This window comes from Lissotriton vulgaris, chromosome 12 (assembly GCF_964263255.1).
Source record: "Lissotriton vulgaris chromosome 12, aLisVul1.2, whole genome shotgun sequence".
In the NCBI taxonomy this organism is placed as follows: Eukaryota; Metazoa; Chordata; class Amphibia; order Caudata; family Salamandridae; genus Lissotriton; species Lissotriton vulgaris.
Genome location: NC_141700.1, coordinates 77,261,100 through 77,280,881, shown reverse-complemented (window position 1 = coordinate 77,280,881; position 19,782 = coordinate 77,261,100). Strand labels below are relative to the sequence as shown.

General features: G+C 47.3%; 1 protein-coding gene across 1 annotated transcript in view; it reads right to left on the bottom strand.

The window, feature by feature from the left end:
• Positions 1-19,782, bottom strand: part of ADAMTS10 (ADAM metallopeptidase with thrombospondin type 1 motif 10) — a 278,682-nt gene that overhangs the window by 121,264 nt on the left and 137,636 nt on the right. The window contains exons 4-5 of the mRNA XM_086947210.1: positions 16,342-16,498; positions 5,598-5,815 (exon numbers count right to left, since the gene is read on the bottom strand). Of these exons, the coding sequence (XP_086803336.1) occupies positions 5,598-5,815; positions 16,342-16,498 (375 nt within the window). The remainder of the gene's footprint in view (positions 1-5,597; positions 5,816-16,341; positions 16,499-19,782) is intronic.

Below are 19,782 nucleotides of genomic sequence, written 5' to 3'. Positions count from 1 at the left end.
CTAAAAACATTGGGGGTGGTGTTACGTTTTGCATTTCTTACTCTACAGGGATGGCTTAACAGCACTACAATGCACAAAGCAGGATAGGGGTTGCGCTAACCGCTCACACCAAATACCTATCTCACAGTTTCGATACGTTCTTGCAGAAGGCTCTGATGACAATACGATAGGTTACTACTGCACCTACAGGAATACACAGTTCTGACTATTTCAAAACCACATTTCACCAATATAGATAATTAAGAGGGTGCAATGTACTTCGGAGCCCACAGGGTGACAGTGTCGTTTTAGAGCTCCTGTTCAGACAGGCTTCCCTCTTTTAGGTTTCTAGCAGAGTAGGGCTCTTTTCCGTGTGGCAGAAAGTTTGAGCCAGAGGAACAATGCGAACACTTACTCCACACCAGTCAGTCACGGTACAATCCCAAACAGCTCTCGTTATCCGTGCTTCACCCCAACAGCGGATTCCCAGCGAGTCATGCGGGATGGTTGGTTCCTCTGCTGGCTTGTACAGATAAGTTCCTACAAGTCCATATAAAGTACGTTTACTCCGCTTGTACTCTCACTATGTGCCGCACAACACGGCTACTTTTACACAAGTTCTTGTCTGCCTCCTACGCCGCGCTGTTGGGTTGAGTTACTCTCCCTCACACGATCACAAGAAGCTCGTAATCACAATGCGATAATTTACCACACAAGGGCTTTGTTCCGCCGCGCTTCTTAGATTTTCTCCGCCTCCCACGTCGCGCTCCTGAAATGCCTTCCGTTGTCCCGCTCACAGTCACTCCAAAACGGTTGTAAATGCTCCTCACTTCTCCCGCAGCACTCTTGTTCTGTCAATCCTCGCAGCCGCCTGATATTCCTCACTGCGATAGCTAATACGGTCACAATTTATCACAATTCTTTCCGCAATTCTTTTCCCTGGGTAAGCCGCCTCAACTTCACTCACTGTGGTCGCACACACCCGGTCCATCCACGTTACTCTCGCCTCATCGGTAGTACCTTTCTCTTAATGTGACACCTCCTTTCTCTTCTTCCGCTAAGTGCTGCGCCCCGAGTTGATCTTCCAACGCTCCTTAACTTTACTGTTTCCGTATTGAGGTCGTGTGTACCTTTCTCCGTCCTCGTCGCCAGTGTAAAATGGTAGTAACGCAAGAGAGACGATGATGATGTCCAGGTATTTATTAAGCAAGACAGCATATGCAAGTAACTGCACACGACCCCAGCCACCGGTCGCCAGTATGACCGCGGCGCCTCAGGTCAACGTTATCCGCACGGCGCTCACCCTGGAACTCTCAAAGTGGTGACATTCTAAGTGATGTCACTGCGGAGTGCTCCAGGGTGCGTGAAGGGTGGAGGGGTGGTGGCGGGTCAAGGTGGAAGATACCACAGGGTGATAAGTCGTACTTAAGTAAGCATGCCTCTTCCATATGGATATGCCTAGCAGGTAAGGAAAGGCCTTCAGCAGTGCTAGGAAAAGCCTCTATTGCGGTCTTCTCTGTTGCAGTGTCTTTTCTCCCACACACCTAAGCCTGCAAAACACCCAATGGATGACCAAGGAGGAAGGAGGAACTCCATTTCTAAATATACTGGAAGGGCCAGACAAATTCGTACCAAGCAAGTGCGATTTGCTGAGCAAGGGGGGTACTCTGAATGGGGGGTATTTAGGGGATTCCAGTTCAAGCGAAACCTCCCTTATCAAAGTCTTGTACAGTCCCTGCACTGGGCCCCGCGAACAAACACTGGGTCACAGATCAGACAGATCTCTAGGAACTGTACTACATTTCGATTTCTGGTTTACAGAGGAAGCCAAGCAAGGCGTTCTGGTTTTCTGCTGTTTTTACTTTTCTTTCGAAATGCTGATTAAATGGAACTGTTCATGCACTCTCATTGCTTCTAGTTTGTGTTAGGTACAAAGTTTGTGTTTTGCGATGACGATGGCGATTACGATGGTGGGCGGACTTTGTCCGCCAGCCATTGCAATAGAGACCGCCCGCCATAGGTGCGGCGGTCCCGCAAAACGAATTAGGATACGCCCGCCACACTGGCGGGTGCATCCTGTATGTTTACATTGCGGCAGGTGGCAGCACCCGCCGCAATGTAAAAATACAGGTTTTGCATGTGCATGTACAACGTGGCAGGCACCGGGCGGTGCCTGCCAACTTGTACATGGACATGCAGGGGCGTACCATAGGTACCCCCACGTGCAGCACCCCACCCCCCCCACCCCTCCGGGGGCCCGCAACGGGCCCCTGAAGGCTTTCTCCGCTTGTCTTTTTGCTGCAGAAATCCGCAGCAAAAGACAGGCATATTGATAGCCACGGCGGTGCCTGCACAGCAACGCCTCAATTTCCCCATGGTACCTGGTCCCGCAAGGCGGGCGGAAAAGGCCCACCTTGCGGGACCACGGCGGACGGTCTTTCCGTCCTGCGGTACCTTTCCTATTCCCACTGCCATCCTGATTTGGCGTTGGGAATATTCAGGGTGATGGCGGGAAGGCCGCTACCGCCGGGCCGGCGGTCCTCACTGCCAGCCTGGCAGAGGTGGACTTCCCGCCATTGTAATTAGCCCCTAAGTTTTGATCCAGGTGTCACAATTCTAAGAAGCAGGACAAAGATTGGGAGGAAGGAGGGTGGGTGACTGGGTGGGGGTTACAGAGAATGTCCAGAGGGGAGATGCAAATAGAAGCAGACCGTGAACGCATTTTAAAGGATGCAGAGAAAACAACCAAGGAGACAGAAATGAAATGGAAGCCAGAGAACAGAGGGAAAGAAGGAGAGAGCGGAGCAGTGCTTTTGGAGGCTAAAGTGAAAACAGATAGAGGAGATGAAGATAGACCAGGGAAAATAGGTAGCGAGATGTAGGAAGAGCTCAATAGTCAGGGAGAGAGAAGATGACAATAAGAACAAGGGTTCCATTTGCCTGGAAAGGTATGAATGGTACGTTGTCCAGACGTTGAAAGCTACTAGTGTGAGCTACAGAAGACACATCAATAATTTAGAGGGGTGAAGTAGGACAAGGCAGGTCTAAAGTGATGCTGAGGAAAAGAACAGAAACTCGTTTGAATTCGGGCTGAGTTGCAGAAAGTACAAGATAAGAAGGTTAGGAAGAGAACAATATACCTAGGATGAGAAGGAGGCAGACATCAATACTTCACATATAAATGGATGGAAAGGCCAAAGGAAGACATTTTAGGAACAAGGTAGACTGAGAAGATAAGTGGGCAGAGAAGGAGCCTTAAAGAACACCATATTAGGGAGGAAATTAATAAGAGGTTGCATCAGCCCATGATGGAGTCAGTATGGCCAGATAAAGAGGAGAAGAAAGCGTGGAGCCCCAAATTGCAAGTGAAAACAGAGTGAAGAAGAGAATAACAAGTGTGAATATCAAAAACGGCAGTGAAGGAAAGATGCATAACATAAGAGGAAGCTTTGAGTTCCAGGCAGAAAGACAAACAAAGGTAGTTTTCGATGAGTGTGGACCGAAAATCAGATGGAGTGGGGTACACAGGTGAGTTTGAGTAAAGAGAACTTTTTGGAGACTTCATGCTTCAGTAGCTTGAAGAGGATGGTAGAAAGCGAGATAAGACAAAAGTTGGCCAGAGAATAAGGTACAAGAGAAGGCTTTGTCAAGATAGGAAGAATGGTGGCATGTAGGAAGCAGTTGAGAGATACCCCAAAGGAAGTAGTATTACTAAAGAAGGTGGTGAGCAGGATTCAAGACAAGCTGACGCGAATCAGCGAGGGCGCAGTGATGAAAGTAGAGGATTTGTCTCATTGAAAGAAAGTTCATAATCCGAGAAGGGTAAGGAAAGAGAAGAAAGTAAAACAACATGGAACTCGGAGAGGGAAGGAGAGAATGAGGGGAACGACAATCAAAGTTTGTTAATGATAGAACTGAAAAAGGCTGAGTGGTCAGTGTGGAGAAAGGGAGGATTTATCAATATTACAAGTGAAGACGTCTGTTAAAAAGAGTTACATGTTGAGATGGGTGGAAGGACAGAAAAATATTGAGAGTTTGAAAACAAGGCCTAATGTACAAAACGCTTTTACGGTTGCAAAGACCGATTTGCGATAGTAAAAATGTTTGTCCATATGTACAACCCATATTTCAGGCGCTGGTAAATTATTTCCGATTCCTACAACGGGGTTTCAACTTCGTAGGGGGTCAGCATTTGAAATGGGCATGTTGTAGGCATTCCTTCCATAAAGCTGACCCTAGCGGCCTACCATCCCCGTGATTGCATAGAGTCGGAGTAAGTATCAATATGTGACCAGCCGCAGAATTATTCATGAGGTAGGTCACATTGTGACTCACTGTGAATGGAAATTCCCGTTAGTACATAGGTTCATGTTCTACAACTTATCATCAACTTTCAATCCATTCGCTTCACAATCTCTCTTTTACCCTATGGGATCACGTCATTTCACTCTTGTCTCCCTTTTCCACAATATATTTATTTACGCTTCCTGTGTCCAGCTGTGGAAAGTATCAATAGTCTATCACTTCTCTGTCTTTCTGGCCTTTGCATCTTTATGCAGAGCTTATACATAAAAACAAAAATAAAAAAGTGCGAACTCCAAAGTTATTCTCAGGAGTCCCTCACATCCCAATCTTTCTCCATCTCGTGCCTTCTTTCTCCATCACCCTACACTTCATGTCTCTTTATCTCACTCCTGCAGCTTCTCATCAATCCCTGCTTTCTCTGTTTGTCACTTTTTTCCTATCCGTCTCTTCTTCCTTCTTTCTCCCTTTTCTGCCTTTCTCTCTCTTATTCTAGGTCCAAGACACGTGATGGAAAATTAGGCCTGGTCGCCAGAGATGAGTGGTGGTGCCCAGGGACTGCAGCTGGCAGAAATTAAGGACAGGCCAAAATATTCCTTTCGTCCACTTTGTTCCAAGTCCAAAAACCTGTTTGCCAGAGTTCCAGCTGCCTGTGCCCCTTCTAATTTCAAGTCGTTTACTCTGCTTCCAACTCAACACTGGACGCCCTTTTCTTACTTTGTTAATTCTTCAAAAGTTCCTCTACTTTCTGTAGCTCCTTAAAAACGAACCCCATCCAAATAACAAATGTGTGACTATCACCACCACAGTGACTAACTTTGGGCAAGATTTAGAGTTTGGCGGATGGGCTACTCCATCACAAACGTGACGATATCCCATCCACCGCATTGCAAGTGTCATACGACATAATGGACTTGTAATACGGCGGACGGGATACCCATCACGTTTGTGATGGAGTAAGGTGGCCCGTCAAACTCAAAATCAGGCCCTTTGACTCTTATCCAACTGTTAGTACGATTTATTTTCCATAATAAATAGGTTTAATAAATTGCCATAGTAAATAAGTGCTTAGGCATTCCTGTACAATTTACAAAAGAAATGAATAAATATACCTATATGCAGGTCTTAGCGGAAGAGAAGCTGTGAAAGGAATTTTGCATTCAAGTATCTCAACATGATACAGATTTTATTAACAGATCAATAATACGTGTTCATGTATTTGGAGGCCTCACATTGTGAGGATGTCTCCTGATTTATTGTGAGCTAGGTCACCTTTGCATCAACCAGGGCGGCCATGATTTGGTTATAAAACTTACAATGTTCATGATGGCAAGGATGTACTGCTCGATATCCCGGCGGCCATGGTAGCCCACCATCTGCTTGTCGGCTACCACCAGGGTCTCCACATAGCGCTCCGTGCTGACAGACCTCTTCAGGGGAAGCTGCCCTCTCTGTGTCTGGTTGATGGTTGGTTTCAGTGGCGGGGGTTTAGGGTTTCTCAGCCACCAGTGCCTTCCTTTCCAGGGTTTTTCATCTGCAAAATAAGTTAAACAGATTTGGAAACTTTACTTCATGCTAGAGACAACCAAGTTTGATACGTTGAAGACTTTGGGACCTTGGGTGTGGTAGCTTAGAGCATCCTATTAGCTGCAAATAAAAATCTAACAAGAGGACATTAAATGGATCTTCAGGAAGTCTCTTAATGGGTTCTGGTGGAACTCACCGCAGGAAAATCAACTTTCATGCCAGTGACGATCTTACTATGCAATCTCTTCACTCAGTGTTTTTACTTGTGTTGCATGGAGGTGAATCCCTAACCAAGGCTCTAATGATTTTTCTGCTTAGCCTCCTTAACTTGACCAGTTTTTTGCTCTTTGGATGTGCAGAGTATCTCTTCCCCAAATGCCCTACTTGCCATCTACTTTCATCTTCTAATTCGGGGTCTAGGCCTTACATCCCGGTGACAGCGCAACCCCTTGTAACTCTTGCAATAGGCCTGCTCCCCCTCATGGCATCCACTTCGCCACCGCAAGCATCTCCACAACAGCTTTTCCTCGCACTGAAAGCAATGGCACTGTGTTTTCGGATTGGATTCCAAGAAATTGGCCGCCATGAAGTGGGCTAATAAAATAAACTACGGTCTAATAAATAGTCAATCCTAGAACCACACAAAATGTGAATATGTTGTTTCTCCAGATTTCATTGAGCGGTGCTTCGAGGCCCAATCCTTCTGTTAAACTTTTCTAACAGGGTTAAATTACAAAACATAAGTTTAATTTTGGGTATGGGGAAGGGGAGTAGAGGATTGAACTTAAACGGTACCGCAAGGGATTTCTCACAATTCCCTCGTTGCATGGAATGCATTTTCTGTGGTGCACAACCACCCCTAAGCATTACATGGGTCCTTGGGTCCCTCGAGCCTGGAGAATGATGATGCACAACACCGCCCTGCCATTCTTCTGCTGTAACCCAACCACCCTTGCAGTTGTTAGAAATTACTGTGTGGGCAATGCATTTGCCATATTTAATATTTTATTTCCCCAGAGACCTGAGGAATCCAGTTGGAGCCCAATAAGAGAAGTCTCTCACACAAGGTTAGCCCTGTTGCCTTTCCACAGTAAACTCACAGCGAGCGAACTCTGGACACCATTGCCGACCACTGCCATTGGCGGCTCGGGTAATACTGTTTGAACTATAATTGACTAAACACACATCACACGCAGTACATTGAAGATTGAAATGATGAGGTAAAGATGGTGGAAACTGTTTCATCTAGTAAATATCAATGTGTTATTATAATGCTTTTCTATAAACATGTAAGTTGCCCCAGGATGCCAATCAGCAGAACTCCTAACAACAGGCAGCACAGACGATTAAAGTTAACTAGATATGTGAGAAAGGGTTTTTTTGTTTTTTTTTAGAGCCTCACTGGGCGGGCAGGCAGTCATAACTAACTGCTCCATTTCATAAATGCTGAGGTTCTGGTATCAGGAAGGCAGGCAGTGACAGATAAAAGGGTTTGCAAAGTCTCATCCAAAGAGGACTAGAGCTGTAGTTGCTTCAGCTTCATGCGGCAGTAACAGAAGGAAAGACACTTCTAAGAATCTCCTGATGGAGAAACCCGGGTGTGACAATCTTAGACACCCGGGGTGTCATGCTACCCAAGTATCCCCAATCAAACTCAGAATACAATAAATAGAAGTACTACTTTTGATAATCGCATTTATATCTGCATAAAGTCTTTGCCCGAGGCACTCGGAACAAGGGTTTCATGTACATTCTGATCACAGTAAGGAGGAAATTGAGTCTTTTAGGTTACTTGATAAAGAAACTGTGTATTATCCCTTAGGTTATCAATGAGGTCAGGATTTGGAGGAGTAAGACAAAGTTGTGTCTGAGCATCTTTAAACAACACTTTAACATTTGGCTCCTTTTGTCACAAATACATTGAGAATCTTTAAAAAAAATATATATATTTGCATTTTATCAGGTAACAACAGTACAATCACATCATCATAGGTCAACACATCCCGCCCTCCAGCCCCCCAGCCACACCTTTAAAAATAAAATATCAGTCTTCATTCCAAACCATTTCACTGATGCTGTCCACATCCAGATCCGTAGCGCCAAACCATGACGCCCTCGGAGCCCTCTTATCTATGGACGTGCCCCGTCCCGGCTTCCCATCTCATAGTCCCCCATCAAGGCCATGGTATTTCCTCCATTTGTTCCAGACTCTACCAAATTTCTTGGGGCAGCCCCGTGCCTTGTATGTGACCCTCTCAGCTGCCATGTAAAGGTCTAGACCTCTCCTCCACTCCTCTATCTGTGGTATCGTGGCTACCCCCCAGCTCTTTGCCGCATCCCTCTTAGCCACCACCAGGGCCAGAACCAGGAAGATCAGTAGCGGGCGTGCGAGATCTATATCATTAGTCAGACCCAGCAGGACCAGTTTAGGATCCACGGGCAAGGGGGCTTCCAATACCTCTCCCAGCTCTCTCAAAATCTCCCCCCAGTAGACCTGAATCATCGGACAGGACCAGATTGTGTGGTAGAAGTCCCCCCCCTCCCGACCGCACCGTAGGCAGTTCGTATCTCCTATCTTTCCCATTTTGTGTAGGCGTAGCCTATCGAAATAGGTCCTATGAAGGATGTTAAATTGTATGAGCCTCAGCCGGGACTTAATAGCTACCTCCCTCGGATGCATGAGAACCGTGTCCCAGTCTACCGTGTCCATCTCACCTACATCCCTCTCCCATTTACTTCTAAGCGTGCCTAGGTCGTCGGGCATGTTATTCATGAGAGTCCTATACGTGAGTGAAACTGCCCTCTCAGGTATTTGTTCTTGCAGTAGGCGGCCTTCCAGAGGGGCATATGCAGGGAGTGTGCCCTCCGGGATCTCCTTTGCCCGCCACGCATGCCGCAATTGAGCAGATTTAAAGTATTGTGTGGGGATCAGGCTAAATTCTGCCCTCAAGGCTGGGAATGACTTCAGTACCCCTCTTGCCGTCACGTCCCCTAGCGTTGAGATCCCTATATCGTCCCATTTATTGAAACCCTTCAGTTTATTCAGCTCCCGCAGCCAGGTACAATGCCATAATGGTGTTTGTCTAGTTGGCCTCTTCTCCCAGCCTATGGTCCTAGTTGCTCTATTCCAAATCGTCAACGTCAGTCTAGAGGCAGGCAGTAATCTTCCCCTCCCTTTGCCCCCGTATAGATAATAGTTGTATGGGCGGGTGCCCATAGCGTACCTCTCTAATGCATACGTGGGGTGCATGACCGAGGCATGGAACCAGTCATTGATGGTTACCAAGTGTTCTACCCAGTAATAAGCCTCGAGGTTGGGAAGGGAGAAACCTCCCCACTGTACTGGTGTCTCTGCGGGGTCGACAGTGCTACTCTAGGCTGCTTGCCTTGCCACAGATAGGTACGGACTTCCGAGTTTATTTCTTTGAACACCCTTCAGGGAGAGGGTAATATTCGTTTTGGAACGCGTAGAGGAGCTTGGGTATCGTCATCATTTTGAACATGGCCGCACGACCTAGGAGCGTGAGGGGTAGGAGCCGCCACCTAGTCGAGTCCTCTATAAAATTATGTATTATCCGCCTGACATTCTTTTCATACGAGCATCTCCTATCTAGCGTCACAAACACTCCAAGGTAGACAAATCCCTCAACGGTCGTCTGTAGCCTTTCCGGGAGGTTTGTCCATTGCTCTCGGCCGCTAGGGTCATACAGGACTGACTTATGCCAGTTGATCCCATATCCTGCATGTGCTCCATATCGTTCCAGCTCTGAAAAGAGTACCGGTATCGTCGTTTCTGGGTGTGTGATGTATAGAAGGACATTGTCAGCGTATAAGGATATTTTCTCCTCCGGGACATCCAGTGGCCCTAGTCGAAAACCTCTAATATCTGTATGTTGCCGGACTGCCGCTGCAAGAACCTCAATCGTCAGCGTGAAAAGCAAGGGGGACAAGGGGCATCCCTGCCTAGTTCCCCGCCGCACTGGGAAGTCCCAGGACAGAATCCCGTTCACTTTGACCCTGGCTCTAGCGTCTGTATACAGAAGCTGTATCCACTGCCAGAATTTTGGACCAAAGCCTAGCCGCACCAGGGCTCCCTCCAAAAAGGGCCAATGTACCGCATCAAATGCTTTTTCGGCGTTGAGTGAGAGGAACCAGTGTGGGTCTCGTCTCTTGCCCACCTCCTGCATCCAATTGTGGGTCCGTCGGAAGTTGAATCTAGTAGCCCTACCCAGGAGAAATCCCGTCTGATCCAGATGGACCAATTCCGGGATTACCCTTCGCAACCTGAGTGCTAGTACCGTCGCCAATAACTTCACCTCGATATTCAAAAGAGATATAGGACGATATGATGAGCAGTCATCTGGTGGTTTACCTTACTTAAATATTGGGATGATCGTGGCCATGCGGAGATCTGGGGGAAGTTCCCCATCCTGCATCGCCCCTTCGAAAAGACCCAGTAGGTGGCGAGCCAGGAGGTCTGCCGTTTTCTTAAAGAACTCCGTCGGGAACCCATTCGGGCCGGGGGACTTTCCCACACGTAGTTTGGCTATGGCCTTCTTAACTTCCTCTAGCATGATGGGGGCCTCTAAATCTTCGAGGTCCGTGTCGGCCAGCACCAGAAGCTCAAGGTGCTCCATATATTGCATGGCAGCTTCCTGCGTTCCCAGGTCTCTCGCCTCGTAAAATAATCGGTATTGCGTAGCAAAAGCCTCCGCGATCTGGACGTCCGACACCGTAGGGTTCCCTTGAATGTCCCTGACTCGTTCTATCCACCGGGCATCTCTTTCCTTTCTACTTAACCACGCCAGCAGTTTGCCCGATTTGTCTCCCACATCATACAAGCGGTGTAGCGGCGCCATCACCTGCGTTTTGGCCTCCCCCATTACCAGGTCTCTATAATGACTTTGCGTGTCTGTCAGTTTACGAAGAATCCTCGCGTCTCTATTACCCTGGTATTCCCTTTCCAATTCCAGTATTCGGGCTTCCAGCGTCTCAAGCTCTCTCTGGGCCTCCCGGTTCTTCTCCGCCAGCCTATTTTGGGCTCTGTCTCCCATGACGGCCTTAAAGGCCTCCCAAAAGACCACCTTTGACGAGACGGAACCTTCATTCTCAGCTATGTAGACTTTGACATCGGCTCTAAGACCCTTCAATATGGCCGGGTTCTGTAAGTCCCAGGCCGGCAGTCTCCAAGACCCCTCCTGCTGCCTCATCCTTCTCCCCACCTTCACCAAGAGCGGGGAGTGATCTGATATCCCCCTGGCTTTGTACTCCGCTACGTCACCTCTCGATACTACGTGTCGGGCCAAAAAGGTCTACTCTAATCTAGTCTAGAGTAGACCTTATGTGCGCCGGAGAAGAAGGAATATGACCTGTCCTCCGGGTGTAGCCACCTCCATACATCCGTTAACTCTATAGTATTGATCATGTTAGAGAGAGAGGTTAGGGCCTGGTCCCTAGTTCTGTCCCCTGTTCTATCTAGGGACGGAATCATCACGTCATTGAAATCTCCCCCCAACACCTGTATAGTATCGGACGTATTGAGAAGGACCTCTGTAACCCCTTTCAGTGTGGCTGCCTGCAATTTAGGAGGGGCAAAGGCCGACACTATAGTATAGTCCTTCCTCCTTCATGCGCCCGTACCCCCACATATGTCCCCTGGGTGTCTGCCCAGACTTGTGCCACTCGGAATGGTTGGTTCTTTCTTATCAGTTTGGCCACCCCTCTCGAGCCTTTTGTGAAGCCCGCATGCGCTAAAACTTTGTAGTGCCCTCTCGCCAGAAAACCGCAATTAATGTCCATGAGGTGTGTTTCTTGTAACAGAATAATGTCGGGGCCACCCTTTTGACATATGCATTCACTAGACCCTGTTTGATCTTACTGCCCAGGCCATTCACATTCCATGTTAATATTGAGAATCCCTCCAGGTCCTGTTGTGTGTCTATTTGCCTACCCGATATCCTGCCATGAACCGCCGATATTGGTGGGCTGGCGCATCGCTAGTGGAGTGACTTGTACTTCGGTATATGTGACCTTGATGACATGTCCCGATCCCTCTCCCCCCCAACTTCTCCCCTCTCCCCTCCCACCCCCCTCCCGACCCCATCCCTCAACTTCCCCAAACTGAAAACCTTCGCAACTCCCCCTCACCCCCACCCCACCTCCCCTACATTCAGTCCCATCTGCCACAGAAATAGGACCGTCGGCAGAGAAGGTCTGTCGCCCTCCTGCAGTACCCCCCCTTAACCTAGGCTCACAATCTAAGCAGGGGACATGTAACACAACCCTCTCAGATCAGCCCAGTAAAGCAACACAATGGTGCATAACAAAAAACAGTACAAAATGGTAAAAGGGGGGTGGATCAACTAGCGTGCCCCTTGGCGACGAGCTGAGATCTCAACTGTCTGATCAGTCACCGTTCAGGAGTGAGAGTCCTGAGTATCAGTTCTCGGGTCTTCTGCTAGGCCAGATGCATCTTGTTCCATTTCTCGGATTGCTGCCACAAGGGGATGCATGGAGCGTGCCTCCTCCTCTTCCCCTCCAGAGGAGCGACCCCCATGTCCTCCTCTCGTTCCGGCCCCTTCAATACCTTCCCTAAAGCTCACGAAGCGGAGGCTGTTGCGTCGGGCCCTATTTTCCGCATCATCCACCTTCCACAGCAGTTGGCGGTGAGAGGCCTGGAGTTCTGCCATGTCCTTCCGGAGGGTGGTGAGTGAGTCTTCCGCCTCGCTTATCCGTGTCTCCGCTGTGGTCACCCTCTCTGTCAAATTACGGAAGTCCTGTCTTAGTAGCATTACTTCCGAGCCCACTTCTCCGATCTTAACTTCCAATGCTGCACGGGACTCTTGTATGTCTGTCCTAGACACTTGGATCGCCCCCATCAATAACTCGGTATCTGAACGGGAGCCGGAGGTTGGAGCTTCCGCCTGGGGTTGGGCCGTGGCGTAGCGGTCCATAGTCCCCTGCCTAGGTGTCCTAGTGGTCGTGTACTTCTTTCCCATCGCGGCCACCTCTGGGAGTCTACTCGTGTAGCCGGCTGGCGCTCCGCCCGATATCGGCAACGAGCCTCCCGCGGCTCCTCCTGGACCTCACTGGGCTCCCTACACAGCGACGCAGTGGGCCGAACTCAAGGGCAGCAGGACACACCTATCCGCTCTACGCTGCGGCGCACCGTTCCTCCGACGCCAGCAATGGGGCCCCTTCCCTGGCCCCGCACAATATTTATCTGTCCGGCCGGGGCTAGGACACAGACCGCTTCCCAATGCCGTGTTCTCTCCGCTCTCAGCGACTCCGCCACAGGCCCAGGCCACCGCACTGTGTCCCCGGGGGCTCCCGAGGCGGGTCTGGCTGTCTACGTCCCCTCTCGTGCCAGGTAGCACCAGGTTCTATGGGCCTTGGACAGAGCGGGTGGACGGTCATCAACGACAGCTCGCACCTTCTGTAAGTCCTCAAGGCCCGGAGTGGCCTCTGCGTCTCCTCGGGCCGGCTCCGGCCTGTACTGCCGGCCTCTAAGACTCCAGGACCCCCTAGGCCGCTAATGTGATCGTTCAGGCTCACTACGCCTGCCGCCACCAGCGATGACTCTCTCCCCCAGACCCCAGCGATGTGGGTCAGTCAGGCAACCCCCGGGGGTCAGGGTACACTTCGCCGCCGTCGTCCCTTCAGCTCCTCTCCGTACGCCCCAAGTCTGGACCCTCCTACCTCCAGTCTGGCGGTTCCGCTGCCTCTCAGGGGGCCCCGACAGACCTTCCCGGTTGCGCACCAGCCTATGCCCCACGGCGCAGGTTCCCGGCGGGACTGGCGGGCTCTGCTGCGGAGCGCTGCCCCACTCCGCTCCTGTGACTCGGGGCACCCCTTGATCGTTCTCGGGGTCGGGCCGCAGCTCACTCCACCGGCCTCTGCTTCCTTGGCACGCCCCGGAACTGCTAGTGGGCTCGTGTCCGTGTTTGGGCCTCCCTTCTTCTGTTCCCGGCGCCGCTGACCTCGCACTTCTACGTTTTCAGGCTCCGGTCCGCCTCTGATGCCGCCTTCCGGGTACCCCGCGCTGCGGTCTCACTCGCACCAGGTCAACTGCCGCTGGTCAGGGCCTGGCCGCCATCTTGAGTCAGGCGCTCGGGTGCGTTCCGATTTCGGCGCCGTGTATCTCTTGTTTCCGGGTAGTGCGGGCTATGGTTGCAGACCCCAGGATGTGACAGGTCTCTCGCGGTCCTGTGTCGCCAAAACGGGGCGTCAGACCATCCGGGATGAGTCGGATCTTGAGCAGCTCGCCAGGAGCTAACGCGGAGCACGTCTTAACCGGCCATGTTGTCGGCCACGCCCCATATATTGAGAATCTTGCATGTCATGGTATTGATATGCGTTCCAGTTACAATAAGTAACTAGCTTTTTTTCTCTTCATCAACAACCTTTCTGTGGACAGAGGGGTGTATGTGGTAGTACCATCCTTTTTGCCTACCCTGTGAACTGCTTTTCTATAACTCCATCTTAAGGCATCCATATGTAGTTCAGGTATACCACTACAATGTGTTTTAAGATTTGCCTGCCAGTCCAAACAGGTGGCTCAAATTCCTCAAAATTCAGCAGCCCGGTAAATCGTCAGTCACATTTTGACCACATGAAGCGGGCTTGCTTTGAGCATCTTGATAATTGTGCAAAGCCCTGTTGCTGATCTTAAACCACTTTTCTGGATTATCCCCAATGTACTTAGAATACTTGATTGCAACTTGCGAAATGGCAGACTGTATGTCCTACCTGCCAGTTCCCAGTTTTCTTATCCTCTTTATTTGTCTGCACCTCTTTTGCAATAAGGGGACCAATTCACTACATCTGACTTCCTTAAGGAATCACTTGAGGCTATTAAGTTACAGCAGCAGTTTATTTGGAATAAACTGCTGCTGTAATTTAAGCCCCGCGAGTGCCGTTTTCTTTTGCATGAACTGCAGAGATCTGGAGCTTGATATTTATGCGACACGTCACCGCAATATCAGCACCCGTCCCTTGAGTGCCCCGCATTTGGCATAAGTCGGAGCGGGATATATATATTATATAGAGAGGGAATGCTACGGCGCCTAGAGACCCATTATATTTTACTATTAGATAGTAAACAACCGAATGGTTTGAACATGGGGGAAGATCTTTATACGTACCTAGACTGACGTAGACCCATCCAAACAAACTGATTAAATCTCTTTCAAACATATATTTCAGCTATATCTAAAGATGTTGATAGGGGATAATACCCACACGATACACGCAGCCACACCACTTAAGAATCTAGACAATTAAAAATATGTGTTCCAATCAAAAGGATCGTAAAGATTTGGCTAGTTTGCTCATTTGGACAATAATATACATTGCTGCTTTATTTTAGAGGAGATATAAATCATTTAACTAAAACTTGTATTTATTGATTATTTATTTATATATGTGTTTCTATGTATATATTCCTTTTTGTATATAGTAAATTTTATAGTGAAGACATGAATTGGTTTTTTAACATACTGTTTTAAAGCAGAAAAGTTGTTTTAACCGATTGTGGGAATCATGTCCAGAACACTAGAAAATGATATTTACAAGATTTATCTGTGGAAACCGTACCAAAAGTTACTGTTAGAATGAAATTCTGAATATTGCACAAAGTCTTAGAAATTATAGATACAGGGTAACACTCACAGGGAAGGTGTTCCTGTTCAATGTGGGTTTTATATTCTTTTGCACTGTTTAGCACTTTATATTCATATAATACACCAATAGGGTGTTATACTGGGTTTCTTTAAGTAGAAGCATATCACGAAAATTAGTCAATAGACATAGGAATATGGGGGGAAATTCCCTAGTGAAATAAAGGGTAAAGGAATGGAGGCATAGGTTGGTATATGATGATGGCTAAAAATATAAAAAGCATTTATGCAATTTCAATACAAAAACCATGTATTTCACTACCATTATGACCTATTTATGCTGTAGTGTGTTCCGAAAAGGTATTTTACATGAATTTTGTGTTATCAATGTATTTTACAAGTATAATTCTTTTTTACCCCGACTTTATCAAAATGGGATTTTATTACCCGTTTACAAAATTGGTATTTTACATTTACGATAATCAAAGTCAATGATGACGCACATTGAACAGTAAGAAAGACTACGTAAAGTCAAATATGTCTTCTATGTCTATTGTAATACTAATGTAGCACTTGCACTTTAAATAGAGGTGTGCTTCACGATGATGCTGTCATGTGATCAAGGCAGGGATCTGCCGAAACGCGTCGTGAGGGCTTTGGTGGTGTCTGAAAAATAAAATCAAAGCACCAAATTGGGTCTGCCTTGTCTTCTTTGTGAGTCCGGCAGGAAGTTGCAGCAGGAGCAAGCGCTATTGAATATATATATATATATACACACACACACACACACACACACACACCTGAACAATATTACTTACGTTAAAAAAAACTGTAGTATACAACTGACATGGCAGCACCCAATTATCATCATCAGATCACTTTAAATATCTATTAAAAGGTCACTAACTACCATTACCTATCAGGCCACAAGCTGCATCCCATTGCTGATGCTGTAGAGATGAACGTTTGTACACAACGTGAGGGCTTCCCTCCTCACTCAGATGGGTGTCGTTGGGAATAAGACCCAGTGGCTCAATGAAATACTCATCTCCATCAGCGATGATAATCCCGTGCTGCAAAACACAAGTGTGAGAGAGGGTTATGAGCAATTTCTATAAGATATTTGGCTGAAAACTTTAGATAAATAAGTTGTGATTCATGTATAGAAAAGGGGGAGAATACACTTTCAGATAATGTGACAGATACTGTCTTGATAATGAATACCAGCTGGAATTTCACCGTGAATATGGGTGGGCAAACATTTATAAGTAAAAGGGGTAACAGAGAAAATCTGTGAATATGTAGGAAAGTTGGGACTGTGGTAACTGTAGACTGTATGTCTGTGTGAGCCACTGTAACATTCACAGCCGCTTTCGGACAGGGCCAAATACAGTCAGGGAATATTGGATTAAAAACATCAACAATGTTTCAACTGAAATACAAATCTGAAGTCCTTCTTCAGGATGCATTCCGCGAACAGGGATTACTAAAATAACAAGCATTTGCAATGCAATAGGTCTCGCATTGGGAAAGTTTGAGCTATTGGTATTGTAAATGACAATTTTTTTATGTATGTGTTGGTTTTGAAAATAGCGAAATTAATAGCTTTGTCATTTACATTGCCAATAATTATAACTTTCGCAAATGTGACACCTATAGCATTTGTAATGCAATGTGTGTTGTATTTACGTGACTTAGATGTATTGATATTACAAATAACAATGGCTTAATTTTTTTTATAATTAATACTAAGACCTGTACAGTAGCCAGTAGACCTTGCCTTTGGCCAGGCCTAGCACATTGTCAGTGGCCAAACCCCACTGCTTACAGTATTCTTACTGCGGGCACCAAATCCTGCGTCACACGGGCTGCTTTCCGTAGTGCGTTTGTTCGCAGAGATTGGGTAGCCAACCTGTTGCTAGCTACTCATGAATGGAGCCCATCCAGCTAGTCATTTATTTGCTGCATACAGTGGGATTACCCTCTCCCCCTTTTAAAGGGAAAACTATTATCCCTACTACTTTTTCTATTTAGTGAAAATTCATAACTTTGTTGAAAATTTTGATATTTTGCTCACAATGCTATCTTTTGTGCAGCTCATAAAATGGCAGCTGCGAGATTGCGATTTTCCTTAAAATTGCAATTGTATTCCAGAATACAAACAAAAAAATGTTAGCCCACAATTCTGACCTCTCGGTAGCCACATGGCACTCCTCTGGGGTCAGGCACCTATCAGGTGCTCCACATGGCTGTGTCATTTTTTTTCCACAGTGTGAGAGTCACATACTTGTTGAAAAAATAAAATCTGATTGACAGGATTCGCAATTTTGTGAATTGTGCTTTTAAATGGCAATGATGTAAGTGTTCACCCCTCAGCCAACTTTTCTAAATGCTTACTTCTCTAGAACTACTCAACAGATTTACACCAACCCGATGCACACTGAAGGAGCACAGTTCTACTATCAAGTCCCTTGTAGCATAAATTCAGTCTCAATTATTGTAACCTGTGTGGACGTCTGCCGTTCTGTGCTCCACTGTTATCCTCAGGGATGCCTCAGCACTCTCGGCTAACTCAGAAAACCCAAAGCAGCTGACATATCTAGATGGATGCAACTGAGACATTCCATTGTCACAACACTGCAGTACATTCACAAAACCCTAAAATACAGGCCCCTGACAGGTAGAAATCAGTGACAGCATGGAGAGATCACATAAGGTAAAGGACCTGAAACAGAAGAAAGGCAACTAACATGGTGAAATATCCTACTTCAATGTAGAATCACGCCTCACTTGACACCAAAAGATTGGAAGCGAAAATAAACAAGAACACCCGATTGTACGGTTCTTAAGGGGAATGAAAGGGAGAAGGAGGAGGACGTAAATCTAACAAGCAGTGTTCCAACAGTCCATCTGCTGAATCAAGCTGCACAAGTAAACATATCCTCCCAACATATAATACAAGCTTATATGTTTTATTCTCAGCAATAAATCGAGGAAATGGAAATATTTCAAATGCAACCAAAAGTACACAGTATCCTTAGAGTCGTGGAGGCTGAGCCAAACCACACAGCATTTGTTTTACATGTGGGCTGTTTCAACTTTAAAATAGTTTATGATATGATGGTGCAAGTGTGTTGCTGAACTGGCGCCAGCGGAGGACATACAATGGAACTAAAAACTGAAGGGATAATAACAGGATTGGATCAGCGCCACAAGGTAAATGATTATACTGCTCGATGTTTTCAAAGTAAAATATGGTTCCTTGCCTTTTTTAAATAGGATTCTGCTTAATAGTATTTTTAAATAAGAAACAAATGCCCTTAAACTTACTGTCCTCTAGCACCTGAAGACAACGCTGCTTAAAACCTCCCATAATCTACCTGAGGTCCTGTGCACGCACCCACATCCGCTACAAGACGTTGCACTACGAGGAATCACTGCGCCACCACACAACCGCTTCCTTTCATCTGGGGTGCTGACTCGGTAGTGTTCCTCAAACCAGTGCTGATAGGAGGCGAAAGGCAACAGCTAAGTACCTGAATCTTACGTTCATTCACACTTGTGATAGGATTGTGAATTAAAACCCTGAGATCTCAGTAGCAGCGGCACCAGTACACCCGGGGACACTGACACCAGAGAGCACTAGGACATGCACTAAAGGAACTACAGATGTCCAGGAGGATCTGAAACACTTTTCAGTTGTACCACCAGATCATATCACTTCATTTCGACTAGTTCTTACTTTGCTTGCAGGACTCTGGTCATGAATGGGAGGTCGGCTCCATTTTTCGTCTTCCAGAATCCTTCTGGCGTCAGTAGGCATACATATGCAGATTCGATTCCAGTACAGGTTGCTGGATAATCGTCCACTTCAAAGTGTGTGCAAGTGTCGTCCTCAAAGATGTACTTCTCACCACACCGGCCACAAGCTTTATTATTAAACAAAAGAGAAACCTTTCTCCTACGTCCATTTGAAAATGAAAAAAAGCACACTACCTGGCACGGTGAATCTCAAGCCTCAAAGATGCAGCCAAGAAAATCAACTAGATCAGATAAAGTGGATGAAAAAAGTAAGTCTCTTTAGAGAACACCCTATGTATTACCTTATGAAGTAACAAGTTCATATTACGGAGTGCCGCCGCGCTGCCCGCGGCGACCCGGAAGCTCTTGGCCGGCCGGCGAATCAGGTCGCGGCCGACCGGAAGTCCCGCCTCCCGAGGTCCGCGAGCCCGATTGAGAAGAGGAGACGAGCCGCGCCGCGCCGTGAGGAGCCCGCCGGAAGAGCGCAGTCGGTGAGTGGGGCCCAGGGCTGAAGTGAAGTGCGTGCGTGCCTGTGTGTATGCCTGGGAGGGGAGGG